This window comes from Rattus norvegicus, chromosome 19, assembly GCF_036323735.1.
Source record: "Rattus norvegicus strain BN/NHsdMcwi chromosome 19, GRCr8, whole genome shotgun sequence".
Taxonomy (NCBI): domain Eukaryota; kingdom Metazoa; phylum Chordata; class Mammalia; order Rodentia; family Muridae; genus Rattus; species Rattus norvegicus.
In genome coordinates this window covers 51524403-51538162 of record NC_086037.1, presented here as the reverse complement: position 1 = coordinate 51538162, position 13760 = coordinate 51524403, and the positions used below count along the sequence as shown (strand labels likewise).

Genomic DNA, 13760 nt, shown 5'->3' with positions numbered 1-13760 from the left:
CCTGAACAGCTCCTCCGAGCATGGCAGCCACTAGCCCCATAGCCATGCTCAGTGTTTGCGATCCCACGGTGCTCTCTGCCTCATGAGCCAGGCCTGCACATGCTCTCTGCAGTGTTGCTGCTACAAAGTCCACTACCTACCAGAGAAGGAAATGAGAACCAGTGAGGGGCAAGAAACAACTGTAGAATCCATCCATCTTACGTCTGCACTGACACCGTGGCATCCTGTATAGCAGGAGCGCTGCTCTGCGCTTTTCTGCTTTGTTTTTCATGCGTTCCTGTTTTACATCTGCCAGTTTATAGAGGATGTTTTAAAAGAAACAGTAACAGCCAAGTGTCAAGATAGAGAGGACAACCCATGAGAGTATAGCTCTCTCTAAACAATCTACTCTGCCCAGCACCTTCAGGAGGAGTTTAGCAATGCAGAAGCTTCCAGGTATGTCACATGCATAGTATTAATCTCTTCTTGGTTTTGTTTGGATACAGGCTTTTATGTAATCATATAACCCAAGCTGGTCTTGAACTTGCTACATAGTTAAGAATAGTCTTGGACTTCCACTCTTCCTGCTTCCAGTTACCAAGGGTTGAGATTATAGATAAGTGTCACCAAGCCCAATTAATATGGTGCTGGAAATCAAATTCAAGGCTTCTTGCATGCTAGGCAAGCAATCTACTTGTCTGTTCAGATGAGGGCCCTCATGTAGCCCAAGCTAGCCTCCAAATGGATACACAGCAGAGCATAGCCATGAATGACTGATAACCTCCTAAGTGCTGAGATTACAAACATCTGCTACTCCTGGCGTTCTTCCTATCATCTATCTATCCATCCATCCATTCATCTATCCATCATCTATCCATCATCTATCTATCTATCTATCTATCTATCTATCTATCTATCTATCTATCTAACCATCCCTCATCCATTTATCATCCACCCACCCATCCACCATCCATTCATCTATTCATCCATCCATCCATCTATCATCTATCTATCTATCTATCTATCTATCTATCTATCTATCTATCTACCTACCTACCTACCTATTTTTAATTCAGTACTGGTGAGCAAGCCCAAAGAGCCTTACACATGACTAGACAAGAGTTCTACCACTGAGCTATAAACTCAGTCCCAAGAACCCATCACTTAAAAAGAAAAGAGTTCTCCTTTGCGCCAGCCAGCCACTGTATTTGCTATTTATCCAAAGGAGGTAGAAACTTATGCTCACAGAAGAACCTGCAGATGGTTGTTTACAGCAGCTCTATGAATCTCGAAGCTCAGAAATGGCTGAGACGTCCTCCATAAGGTGAGTGGATAAACAGATTTGTCAAGACGATGGGAGATCATTTAGCACTGTCAGTGAGCTATTAAGCCATGAAAAGACATGGAGGAATATTAGTGGGGAGAAATAACACAAAGTGAGAGAAGCCCAACTGCAAGGATACGGGTGAGAGAGAGAGAGAGAAAGGTAACTAGACAGAGTACAGGGGGCAGACGTGATAGTGAACCTATTCTTAGCTACTAGGATGGCAGACATGTGGAACCTATTAACAGTATAAACTCCAGAGTGAACCCTAATGTAAGCTACAGACTCGGAATGACAATGATGTGATTGTATGGATTCCTCAGTTACAGCAAAGAACCCAGGAATGTAGCTCAGGGATTGACTGCCTAGCAGGTGAAAGGGTTGAGTCCCCAGGAGACACACACACACACACACACACACACACACACACACACACAGATATACAGACACACACACATACATACACACAGATAGACACACACAGATACAGACACATACACACACACAGACAGACACATACACACACACAAGACACACACACACACAGACAGACAGACATACACACACACACACACACAAACACAGATATACAGACACACACATACATACACACAAGACACACACAGACACAGACACACACAGAGATAGACACATACATACACACAAGACACATACACACACATAAGACTCACACACTCACACACAGACACACACACATACAGACACACACACACACACACACACACACACACAAAGAGGTAAAGAATTCTAAAAAGTTACTGCTCTTTGGTAACAATGGAGAAGCTAGGGACATGTGGGCCCAGGAAAGATCTGAGAAACATCTGTATTTGCTCAATATTGTTGTGAACCTAAAACTACTCTAGAAAAATAAATAGACTCTGGGCCAAGGAGATAACTAGCCGAGTAAAGCACTTGCCATGTAAGCCCAATGACTGTTTCAGATCTTCAGAACCCACGGCTGGAAAGAGCAGCTTGTGTCTGTAAACCCAGCACTCCTACAGTGACATGGGAGGCAGAGACAGAAGATTACAAAGACAGATAGGCCCATCTGAAGGAACCTGACAGGTCAGCCTGCCTGGAGTTTACATAGCATAGTGGCAAATGACAAGAGATATCTTACTTCAAAATTGAGCTGGCAGAAGAAAGAGAATCAATGCCCAAGGTCACCCTCCGACCTCTACATGCACACACACTATCAAATCGATGCATAAAAGTAATAGTACTTTCTGATCATCCACCGTGTTCTCTGAAGGAGGTTTGCTCCTCAGAGATTTCTCAGTTTCACGAGACAGTCTAATTCTAGTAAGCCATGAACAGGGGAGCAGGTTCCCAGTGTTATTTATAAGCCAGTGTCCTCGATCAACCTTTAAGAAATCCAGAGTCACAGTCTAAGTGTCACTATTTCTACAGACTCACGGTTGTTCATACACAAGGTTTACATAGTGAAGACTACCAATAACCATTCAGTGGAATCAATATGGTCAGCATCATTTGAACTGAGTCTCGTATAATCACTGTTAACCCACAGCAGACACGCAGTCACGCACGTACACATGCACACGTGTATATTCAGGATTAATGGCTCAAAGGGGAGAGATCATTTTGAAAATGGGAAAGTTGAGATAGGTCATAATAAGCCTCTAAACACTATGCAAGGTTGCATGTTTAACTCTCTGGACAAATCACATGCTATGCTAGAATCCTTACTGTGAGCTTAAGCCAGGAGAAGGGCCTGTTAACACTTGTCTTCTGGGGCAAGGCAGGAAACTGCAAAGGTTATTTAAATGTTCCTTGCATGGAAACAGTGCCGGAAACCTACCTCCCTCTCTAACCCTGAGACTTTACTGATTTAAAAACCATTTGGGGCCACTAGTTAAGCCATAGAAAAGAATTTTAAAGGGTGCCTTGCTTTTATGTAGTTTCTATATTAGCACGAGAATTTTTTAATTGCTAGAACTAGCTTTTCCTAAGCTCCTTTCTAGGCATTTTTTTTAATGTTAAAAAATTAGTTTTTTATCCCTGTATGTGTCCATGAGTGCACATACTACATTTGTGTGGAGGTCAGAGCAGTTTGCAGGAATGAGTTCTCTCCTTCCATCAGATGGGCTCTAGGACTGAACTCAGGTTGTGAGGCTTGGTGGCAAGCACCTTTATGCATTAAGCCTTCTCACCCGACCCATTATGTACTGTTTTTAAAAGGCTGGAAGCCAGGCAAGGTGATGCATACTATAATCCCAGCACTTGGGAGGCAGAGGCAGGCAGATTTGAGTTCAGGGCTAATCTGGTCTACAGAGCAAGTTCTAGGACAGCCAGGGCTACACAGAGAAACAGAAGCTTTCTGTTTGTATGCATGTAAACACAGAACCAACAACTGAGAATCAAGAGAACAGGAAACTGAGAGAGACAAAAGATTGGCGGGGCACTAGGAGAGCTAAACAAAGGTAAGGGATGGTTACGATAAAAAAAGATATGTTGCAAAAATGTATAAAAATTTCAAAGATGGGTTCAGTAGTTAAGAGCACTGACTCTTCTTCCAGAGGTCCTGAGTTCAATTCCCAGCAACCACATGGTGGCTCACAAGCATCTGTAATGAGATCTGATGCCCTCTTCTGGTGTGTCTGAAGACAGCTATAGTGTACTTACATGTAATAAATAAATCTTTAAAAAAATTCATTTATAAAAAAATTTCAAAGAATTAAAAAATATTAAAAGAAAAAAAACCTTGGAGCTGTTAAGTATGAAGAAAGGGCCATTTATTAATGTATGTCATCAACAAAAATATCCTTTCTTCCAAACTTCCTTTTTGTTTGTGGGGAGGACACTGAGATAGAGTCTGATATAGCCTAGGCTGGCCTCCCAGTCACTATGTAGCTTGAATTTCTTGATCTTTCCTCCAAATGCTAGAATTACTGCATGTCCAACCACACTTCCTTCCTGGAGCGCCATTCTGAAAGCAGTTTTACTGGGCTTCACACGTTTTGCCATTCTGATGGGGCTGTCAACCCAAGAAGGGGTCCTCAGTGACTGAAGCCTCTTAGTACTCTGGGGAGGTTTTCAAGACTCCCAGCCAAGTTAGAGTTCCTTGAGTTCAGCATCCTTCAGTAGGCTGCTGAAAAGCATACCTCCAGACCCTTCCACTCTGTCAGCACTTCGTCAGCAAGTTACACATCTCCATAGGGTCATTAAGAGGATTAAATGAGTTAATACCTGTCATGGGTTCCGAATGGAGCCTGGTAAACAGCAGATACCTAATGTTATTATTAAGGAGTGAAGTAACTATGAGCATTGACTCAGTAGAAGCAGAATCAGGTGGGGAGAGATGAAACAGACAGGACACATCCATGCAGTACAAGTCACCTGCTCTTCAGAGTGAGACTCCCAGTCACAGCCAAAGCCCCCAACTTCAGCACTGGAGAAGAAGAAACCGCTAAGCTGGGAGATGGTTCAGCAGGTGAAAGTTCTTGCCTTGCAAGCCAGTCAACTGAGTTTACTCATGGGAGCCCAAGTAAAGATGGGAAAACCGACTCCAGAAAGCCATCCTGTGACCTCCACATGACCTCCCACCCTATACACACATGTACAATATAAGACACTTTTAAAAAGTAATTTTAAAGTCTCCATTCTTTTGCTTGGGAAGGGGAGGGTTATATGAAGGTGGGGTAAAGAATCAAAGGGTTGCCCTGAGTCTCAGATGGCACTAACATGGTGTTACGATTCGCACCCAGTCCCGTCCGTTCCTATTTAGCTAGTGCGTCTGTAGTGCCCAGGCTGCTGCAGCAGGACCGCGCACTGCTCCTCCCCCTTTTCTGTTGCTCTCCTTTGTTGCTTTCTCTGGAAGAGACTTTGCTTATTTATTTACTGAGGCAATGCGACATTTGCTTCAGGGAAAGACTTTATTCCTTCCTTCCTTTCTTTGCTTATCAATGCCACTATGTAGTTTAGGCAGTCCTAGAACTTATGGCAATCCTTCTGCCTCACCTCTGTGCTAGGATTACAGTCATAGTCTGCCTTGATGCCTGACTCCCTTCCTTTTAAAGATATTTGAGGGGGGTTTGGGATTTAGCTCAGTGGTAGAGCGCTTGCCTAGCAAGCGCAAGGCCTGGGTTCGGTCCCCAGCTCCAAAAAAAAAAGAAAAGAAAAAAAAAAAAGATATTTGAGCAGCTCAGATGAGGTTCACCCGACGCTCAGTCTCCCAGTTTCTCAGGGTGCTGACCAGCTATGGCTCTGTAGCCTCCACCTGTCCCTGTCTCCTTGCCTATCTTACCTGTACAAGCACAGACAGCTTCCCACTGATGCCCACCTATGTTTTCCAGAACAGCTCAATACCTTGTCTTTATATTGGGCACCTCTGTGTTCTGTTTCTGTAATGAGTCTGTTACACACACACACACACACACACACAATCTAAAAAAGAAAAGCACCAGGAAGAACATCATTTCTACTTGCTGATTACAGTGACAGAACTCAGCAGTGTACAAAGGGTGTAGTTTCTGAAAGGGCAGAGTAGGAACCTTGCTTACCCTGCACTGGCACTGGGCTCCTTGCTAGTCCTGATACACATGAGTACAGTCCCTCTCTTTGGAACACTCTTCCCACCTTCCCTGGCTATTGGTTATCCTTTAACCCGGTTCTCCACGGTCGCCTACTTACCTCCTGCCTCCAGAAGTGATCACCATCTGACACACCTCAGAATGAAAGGATTGCCATATGACATTCTTTGCTTTCTTTCTTTTAAAAATATTTTTTAGGCTGAGCAGTGGTGGTACAGACCTTTAATCCCAGCACTCAGGAGACAGAGGCAAAAGAATTTCTGAGTTCGAGGCCAGGCCTGGTCTACAGAGTGAGTTCAGGACAGGCAGGGCTACACAGAGAAACCCTGTCTCAAAAAACTTAAAAAGAATTATTTAATATCACCTAATGTCTGGTCCGCAAGTGTTACAAGAAATATCTCATATAATTCCTTTCTCTTTGGGTCGATGTCCTTAAACTCAGGCATAGCCTGCTGCACTTCCTGAGTTAAAGGTGTGTGCCACCATACCATTCCTAGACACAATTTGCCTATAAATTTTTAAATGTATGTGTGTATGTGTTTGTGTTCACATAGGTTAAGGGCAAGAGAGACTTCAGGCATTTCCCTCTATAGCTTTTGACTTTATAAGATAGGGTATCTCACTTAACATAATACTCACCAGTGGGCAGACTGGCTGGCTAGTAAGAGCCAGAAATCTGCTTGTGTCCACCACCTTCCCCTGACCCCATAAACAGTGGGGTCACAGATGAACTCTGCCAAGCCCAGCTTCTTTTTTTTTTCTTTTTTCTTTTTTTCGGAGCTGGGGACCGAACCCAGGGCCTTGCGCTTGCTAGGCAAGCGCTCTACCACTGAGCTAAATCCCCAACCCCCCAAATCCAGCTTCTTACACGGGTATTGGGGAATCCAGACTCAGGTCCTCATGCTTGCATGGAGATGGAGCCGTCTCTCCAGTTCCCCAGATGTTTATCTGAATCTAGTATTGGTTCCCTTACTTAGTCATTCATCCATCCATCCACCCATCCATCCATCCATCCATCCATCCATCCATCCATCCATCCATCCATCCACATCCATCATCCATCATCCATCCAGGCTTTTTTGAGACAGAGTCTCACTATGTAGCCCTGGCTGTCCCAGAACTCACTATGTAAACCAGGCTGGCCTTGAATTCACAGAGATCAGCCTACTTCTGCCTCTCCATTGCTGGGATCAAAGGCGTGTACTACCATGCCCAGCTTGGCTCTTTTTTTTTTTTTTTTAATGCCATTTATTTGATGAAGAAACAGAAACATGCACTAAAGGTTTTCACATTTTGGACCTGGCCGATTGTTTCCTTCAACCTTTGCTTAACCTAGCACTCTAGCGTCTGCCTTTCCTTAATTAGATTCAGGTTCAAGGTTCTGTGCTAAGGTCTTCTTCTTTACACTTCTTACTGCACACATGTGGGGACATATGACAACCTGCTTAGCCATCGATGGTGACAGAAGACCAATCTGTCCAAAATATTTGGCACAGTGTACACTGCTGTCTGCACTAACCCTGCAATGTACCGAGAAATAAGATGCAGAGGAATGAAATCATGAAAGATATGATGGAGTATAATAAAATTATGATGGCAATATCTACATAGGAGGTAGATACAAGGTATTCACTAGAAAATTCTTTCAACAAATATTCCTCATTAATACTTCAATTAATACACGCTACACACTCACAAAAGAAAAAGTCAAGTATGGTGGTGCACAAATGTAATCCCAGCAATTGGGGGATGGAGGGAGGCAGGAGGATCTCTGTGAGTTCTAGGCCAGCCTTATCTATATAGCAAGTTTCAGGTCAGCCTGGGATATATCAATTTCACTGGGAACATAGAATGTTCTATCCACAGCCCTTCAAACCATTTGGCAGGCAATGGTGATCATTCCCTATATCCATGACTTCATTAGAGATTGGAGAAATATAGTTTTCTAGTTCCTTCTGAATGGTTTTGGCTGTGACTGTCCCAGAAGGCAAGCATTCTACCAACTAACATCACTAGCCTGTGATTCTCCTACAGAAAATTCTCCATTGCTTATCTGATTAAGATAGGATTTAATCATTACAGGAAAGGCAAGACAAAGGCTTTCTTCATTCCCTTTGATTATCAATTTACAAAATATCGACCAGATGCCCTGACAATCTCTAACGAATCCTGAGAGGTTTAAAAACTCGTTTCTGTCTTTGATGTGTCTACTGTAGCCATTATTCCTCTGAATGCTGCAGTTGTGCTATGTGTTGCAACAAGAGTCCCTTCAAGGTGGCTCCTAACAGCTACTGCCATGACCCCATTAAATCCAGATGGCTTCCTTGTGCCCGGGCATATCAAGCTGCCTTGACGCTTACAATGTGCAACCTCCACCCCAGACCTCAAGTCAACCTTAGTCCCAGAGAGCACTGAGCATTCTGAGTAGAAACGGTTTTTATAGATTCCACTCTGGAACTAGGGCACTTAACTGCTGCTGACTGTCATTGTTCCTGGCTCTGATAGAGGACCACACTAGGAAATATCCATTGTTTTTAGAGAAAAACATTAATCATTCATTCACACTAATATTTCCAACTGAAATTCAAGAGTATACAAATTTTATGCTATTTCTTTGGTTTCCATACAGTTTTCCTTATACTAAAAATCTTAATTGCTGATAATATCAACCAAATGACATATAAGTTATTTTCTCTGTGTATATGTGTGTTTGCATGCATGAGAATGTGTGAATGTGTTTCAAAATAGTATGTCGATATCATCACTAGCCGTGAGATTACAAAGACATTTGTAATCTGGTGGTTCTTTTGTTCTGATGCATTTTGAATAACCTGTGTGAAGGGCAACACAATAGGTTAGTGCATCTTTTGTACTGGCCTAACCCCAGGGTTCCTTAATTAGGAGTGAGGGAGATCAGTGCAGAGGCACAAGCTCTACCAGTTTTTAAAACACTTCCCTGCCACCCAGCACCCTGACACAGAAACAAGCCTGGATGAGGAAGTTGTCAAGAACCATACAAAACGAATCGCCCTGCCGAGCAACATGAGGTCAGTGAACTGAAGGAGTAAGGGGCTTGGACAGAAACCAGGAACATGATTCCCATTAAACAGGCAAGCTAAGTCAGAGCTGACAGGCAGCAGCTAGCATTCTCAGCAGGAGCTCCTAGTGACATGCTGCTTAGCAACAAGGACTGCAGATGACAATGACAACCATACAAAGACATGGAGGATCAGATTTAAGTGTGACAATCATACCATCTTACAAATGACTCTTCACCAGCCAGGCACAACTAATTCTAGGTAAGTGGTAAAATATGGTCCCTGCATTGCCTGTGTGTTATTACTTTTATCTCCTACTCTTTAAGAAGGTAGTAAAAATTATTTCTCAGTCAATACACTTCAGAGACTGACCCGCACAGCAACTCTACTCTGAAAGCATTGTTTTTAGAATATCTTAAAACTGCACAGGATGCTATGGAGATAAACTATGAATCGGAGGATGCATGAAATTTAAAGTGGTCTTGTTAGCACAGTTTTGTAGGCATATATTTTTTTACAGCCAACTTTAATAAGGGTTCAACTTTCCCTCTAGCCTACCACCTACCAGAGGTAGTAGAAAGAAAGGTTATTAGGACAGGGGGCAGTGAGCCGCTTTAGAAATAGTTCTTGGGTGGATTCCAATCTTCATTCTCAGTTCTGTCCACTAGCAAACACCACACACACACCAACAGCTGAAGTCCAGTCCTCTTGGCAAACACAACACACAATCAGCAAAGGCAGCTCAATCCAGAAGAAACGCTGTGGCTTGCCAATCTGCCCAAGTCCACGGAAGTGGCAAGAAGCCACAGGAACCTCCGGACAAGTTCTTTGGTGAGTTTCTCTCTATGAAGTCACCACAAGTAAAGCTCAACAAGGCAACATAGGGGGAACCAAAACATGAATGTTGTCAGCAAAGACTAGGGAGGTGAAGCAAAGCAAACCAATTCTTGAGCTCCCCATTGTCTGTGGAGTCATATTTATATTCTTTCTAAACATCACGAGTCCTTTCCTGTGTCTGCTTCAGCAAAACATCCTTTCACACATGCCCCACCAAAACATCATTTGACATAATTGACTTTCCAAAGAAACCAGGAGTTTCCACTTCACAGTTTTTTGCTTGTTTGTTTGTTTGTTTGTTTGTTTGGCTGGCTGTTTGTTCAATTTTTTGAGACAAAGTTTCTTTGTGTAGCTCTGGCTGTCCTGGAACTTGCTCTGTAGACTAGGCTGACCTTGAACTCAGAGATCCTCCTGCCTCTGTCTCCTCAGTGCTGGGACTAAAAGTGTGTACAACCATGCTCAGGGTAACACTTTTTTTCAAATTTGAATTCCAACTGTTCTCAACTTGTGGGTATATATATATATGTATGTGACATATGCACACATGTGCCTATGTATGAAGGGCCATAGATAGGTCTACCCTATCTATTTGGCCAGAGTCTCTCACTAAGCCTGTCACTATGCTGGTGGGTTAGCAAGCTGCAGCAGATCCTTTGTGTGTGACCTACCCAGAGCTGGGGTTACAGGCACATGTGCGGTCACACCCAGCTGTTTAGGTGGGCACTGAATATCCAAACATTAGTTCTCAGGTTTGAACAGCAAGTGCTCTCACCTTCTGAGCCATTACTCCTGACATATGACCCATGTGCAACTTTAAAAAAAAAAGACTTTCCAGCTCTACTCTGGCATACTAAACTGAAGCCTCTCAAATATAGTCAAGTAGGTAGTGGTATATTTTTTAAATGCTAGGTGAGTTAATTTGTACTCAAAGTTGAGTATCACTCGATCATAAAAAATATGTAAAGAGGTTCAGGTTCTTGAAGTTTTCCTAGGTGAGGTTTATATCAGGATTGTGGTGAGCACATGGAGTAGTATGAAAGCCTCAGATTCAGCTGGTAAACTTAAGTAAGAGCCCTCATGTTTGACCAGAATTCCAAGGAAGATGGAAAGGATGCTGTCAAACTGCACTGTAAACTACTGTTTTTGAGACGGGGTCTCAGTTTATAGCCCTGACTGGAATTCACTCTATAGATGAGGCTGGCCTCTGGCTCACAGAGATTTGCCTACCTCTGCCTCCAAGAACTGTGATTAAAGGTATGCACCGCCATGCCCACTTAAGCAACATTTATTTTTTGGAAAAAAAAAATGTAAAGAAACCAAAATAGGGGCTGGGGATTTAGCTCAGTGGTAGAGCGCTTGCCTAGGAAGCGCAAGGTCCTGGGTTCGGTCCCCAGCTCCGGAAAAAAGAACAAAAAAAAAAAAAAAAAGAAACCAAAATAACAGTAGGCTGGATCCAGAGTGAGACAGCTACTAACCTGGGTGATGTGTGTGAATATCTGCTCTGACATTTTCTCACACAGAACGGCCAGCAACTGCAAGACCAACAGCTTCCGCTCCTGGTCTTCTATAAGCAGAGTCTGGTGTTGCTCTAATTCCAGGAGGCTTGTAGAGCAGGGGGGCTTGGGAGTGAACTCTGCTTCGTTTTCCTCCAGCAGATGAGACAACTCCTAAAGCAGGGGTGAGAGGAGGAGTGAAGAGAGGCAGCAGCACTGAGGACATGGCAGACGTAGGGAGTTTATGTGCAAAGAAGTGGTCTGTATTGACTACATTATACAGAAGGCTCAGCTACTCAGGATGCTGGGGAAAGAGGATGTAGCTGAGGCTACAGAGAGCACTCAGGACTACCCTGGATGACTCAGTGAGACCTGCCTCAAAACCAAAAAGTAAAAAGAACTAGGGCTATACAGGGATTTTGCTTCTTGTCTAGTACTGGAAGAAAATGAAAGAAAAACCAGCTGTAGAGAAATATGCACGTAGTGATACCAAGTACATGAACGTTCACAGAGACAGACAGAGAGAGACAGAGACAGGGAGGGAGGGAGGGAGAGAGAGAGAGAGAGAGAGAGAGAGAGAGAGAGAGAGAGAGCACAAACAATGTTTGTGGGAAAAATCCAATTCATGGAAATTGCCCTCTGAATTCCACACATGCACAGTGCACACAAAGTCCTCCACTATGTACATAATCACACACACAAATAGTAAGTATAAAAAAGGACTTGTTTGACTTTTTATAACACTAACAATTCTGTCACTAGCCTTCCATGAACTGAGCCCTCAGAGATATAACTCAGTCAAAGTCCTTTTAGATATATTGGAAGCCTTTCCATTAAGATAAGTCAGAAAGAAATCTCTATTAACGGAGACTTCATTACTGTGGGTTGGTAAGCTTCTCCATTGTGAATTCTCATAGAAAAGGAAAACCTTAAGTTCCCTAACAATTAGTGCTTTGCTAAGGTAGCTGACAGCTGAGAGAGATGGTATTCCACTGCGCCTGGGTAATTTGCCTCCCCAGGGGACATTTTGAAATGTCTGCAGGACATTTTGGGTTGTCACGATTGTGGGTTAACAAAGGCATTTAGTGGGTAGAGGTCACAGATGGTGCTAAATATCCTACAGAGAACAAGACAACCACACGGAAGAGCACACTTATCTAGACCAAAGGTCAGTTTTGCCAAGATGAAGGTTCCCTGGTTTCAAGTGGGGTTTCCTAAACATTTCAACTCACAATCCTTTCCATGAGAAATTTTAATACAACCCCATGTATGGATGTACATAAAATAGGTCAAGCATATAGTGGCAATAAATGATAAAGAAATTAACTTTAAAACATTCTTTGGCATACATATACTTTTACCATCTATTAAAGATGAACAAATTTGCATACTAATAAGATGGGGTGCTTGACTAATTTTACATTAAAAATCCAAGCCTGAATGTTTGATGCTGCAGAATGCACAGCATCTTCAGTGTTTATTAGAGCAGATCCATCTTTTGATTTTTTTTTTATCATCAATGCTAAAAATTCAGCTTCCCTTATAATACAAAAATAGGGGAAATCAGTCAAGAACCATTTCAGAACTTATTCAAAATTCTGTCCTAATCCAAGGCCAAAAATTGTTTAATAATTTTTTTACAAAAGGCCAAAGTCAGCAGCCCAATCAGAAAATTTTAATATATTTATCATTATGCATGTGTCTGTATCTGTGTGTGTCTGTGTCTGTGTGTGTTTGTCTGTGTCTGTGTGTGTCTGTGTCTGTGTGTGTCTGTGTGTGTGTGTCTATGTGTGTGTGTGTGTGTCTGTGTCTGTGTGTGTCTGTGTCTGTGTGTGTCTGTGTGTGTGTGTCTATGTGTGTGTGTCTGTGTGTGTGTCTGTGTCTGTGTGTGTCTGTGTCTGTGTGTGTCTGTGTGTGTGTGTCTGTGTGTGTGTCTGTGTCTGTGTGTGTCTGTGTCTGTGTGTGTCTGTGTCTGTGTGTGTGTCTGTGTGTGTGTGTCTGTGTGTGTGTCTGTGTGTGTCTCTGTGTGTGTGTGTCTGTGTGTGTGTCTGTGTGTGTGTCTGTGTCTGTGTGTGTGTCTCTGTGTATGTGTGTCTCTGTGTGCGTGTGTGTCTCTGTGTGTCTGTGTGTGTGTGTGTGTGTGTGTGTGTGTGTGTGTGTCTGGGGGGGGTGGCAGTTAACGTTCAGGAGAGTACAGAAGAAGATGCAGGATCCTGTGGTGCTCAAGGCAGTGGCAAGGCCTGACATGGAGGCTGAGAACATAACTAAAGGCCTCTGGAAGAGTGGCAAATGCTCCTAACCTGAGCCTCTCTCCCATCCCTCAACCAACAATTTTTAAAATCAAAAATCCTATTGCGATAAAATTAAAAAACATACTAATTTATTATTTACCTGCTGAAGAATGATGAACTTATTTTTCCACTGCTAAACCATTGTTTCTATCAAAGCAAAGGTGCTGTGATTTACAACCTACAATGACCTCAAATCGTAGTGGAAATATCTCACTCAGGCTTGCTTG

General features: G+C 43.0%; 1 protein-coding gene across 4 annotated transcripts in view; it reads right to left on the bottom strand.

Annotated features, from left to right (window-relative positions):
• The window catches only part of Tango6 (transport and golgi organization 6 homolog), a 187759-nt gene that overhangs the window by 128980 nt on the left and 45019 nt on the right, over positions 1 to 13760 (bottom strand). For all 4 annotated transcript variants that reach the window (XM_063278042.1, XM_006255568.5, XM_039098139.2 and 1 more), the window contains 2 exons: positions 11225 to 11416; positions 2 to 136 (listed from right to left, as the gene is read on the bottom strand). In XM_063278042.1, the coding sequence (XP_063134112.1) occupies positions 2 to 136; positions 11225 to 11416 (327 nt within the window). The remainder of the gene's footprint in view (position 1; positions 137 to 11224; positions 11417 to 13760) is intronic.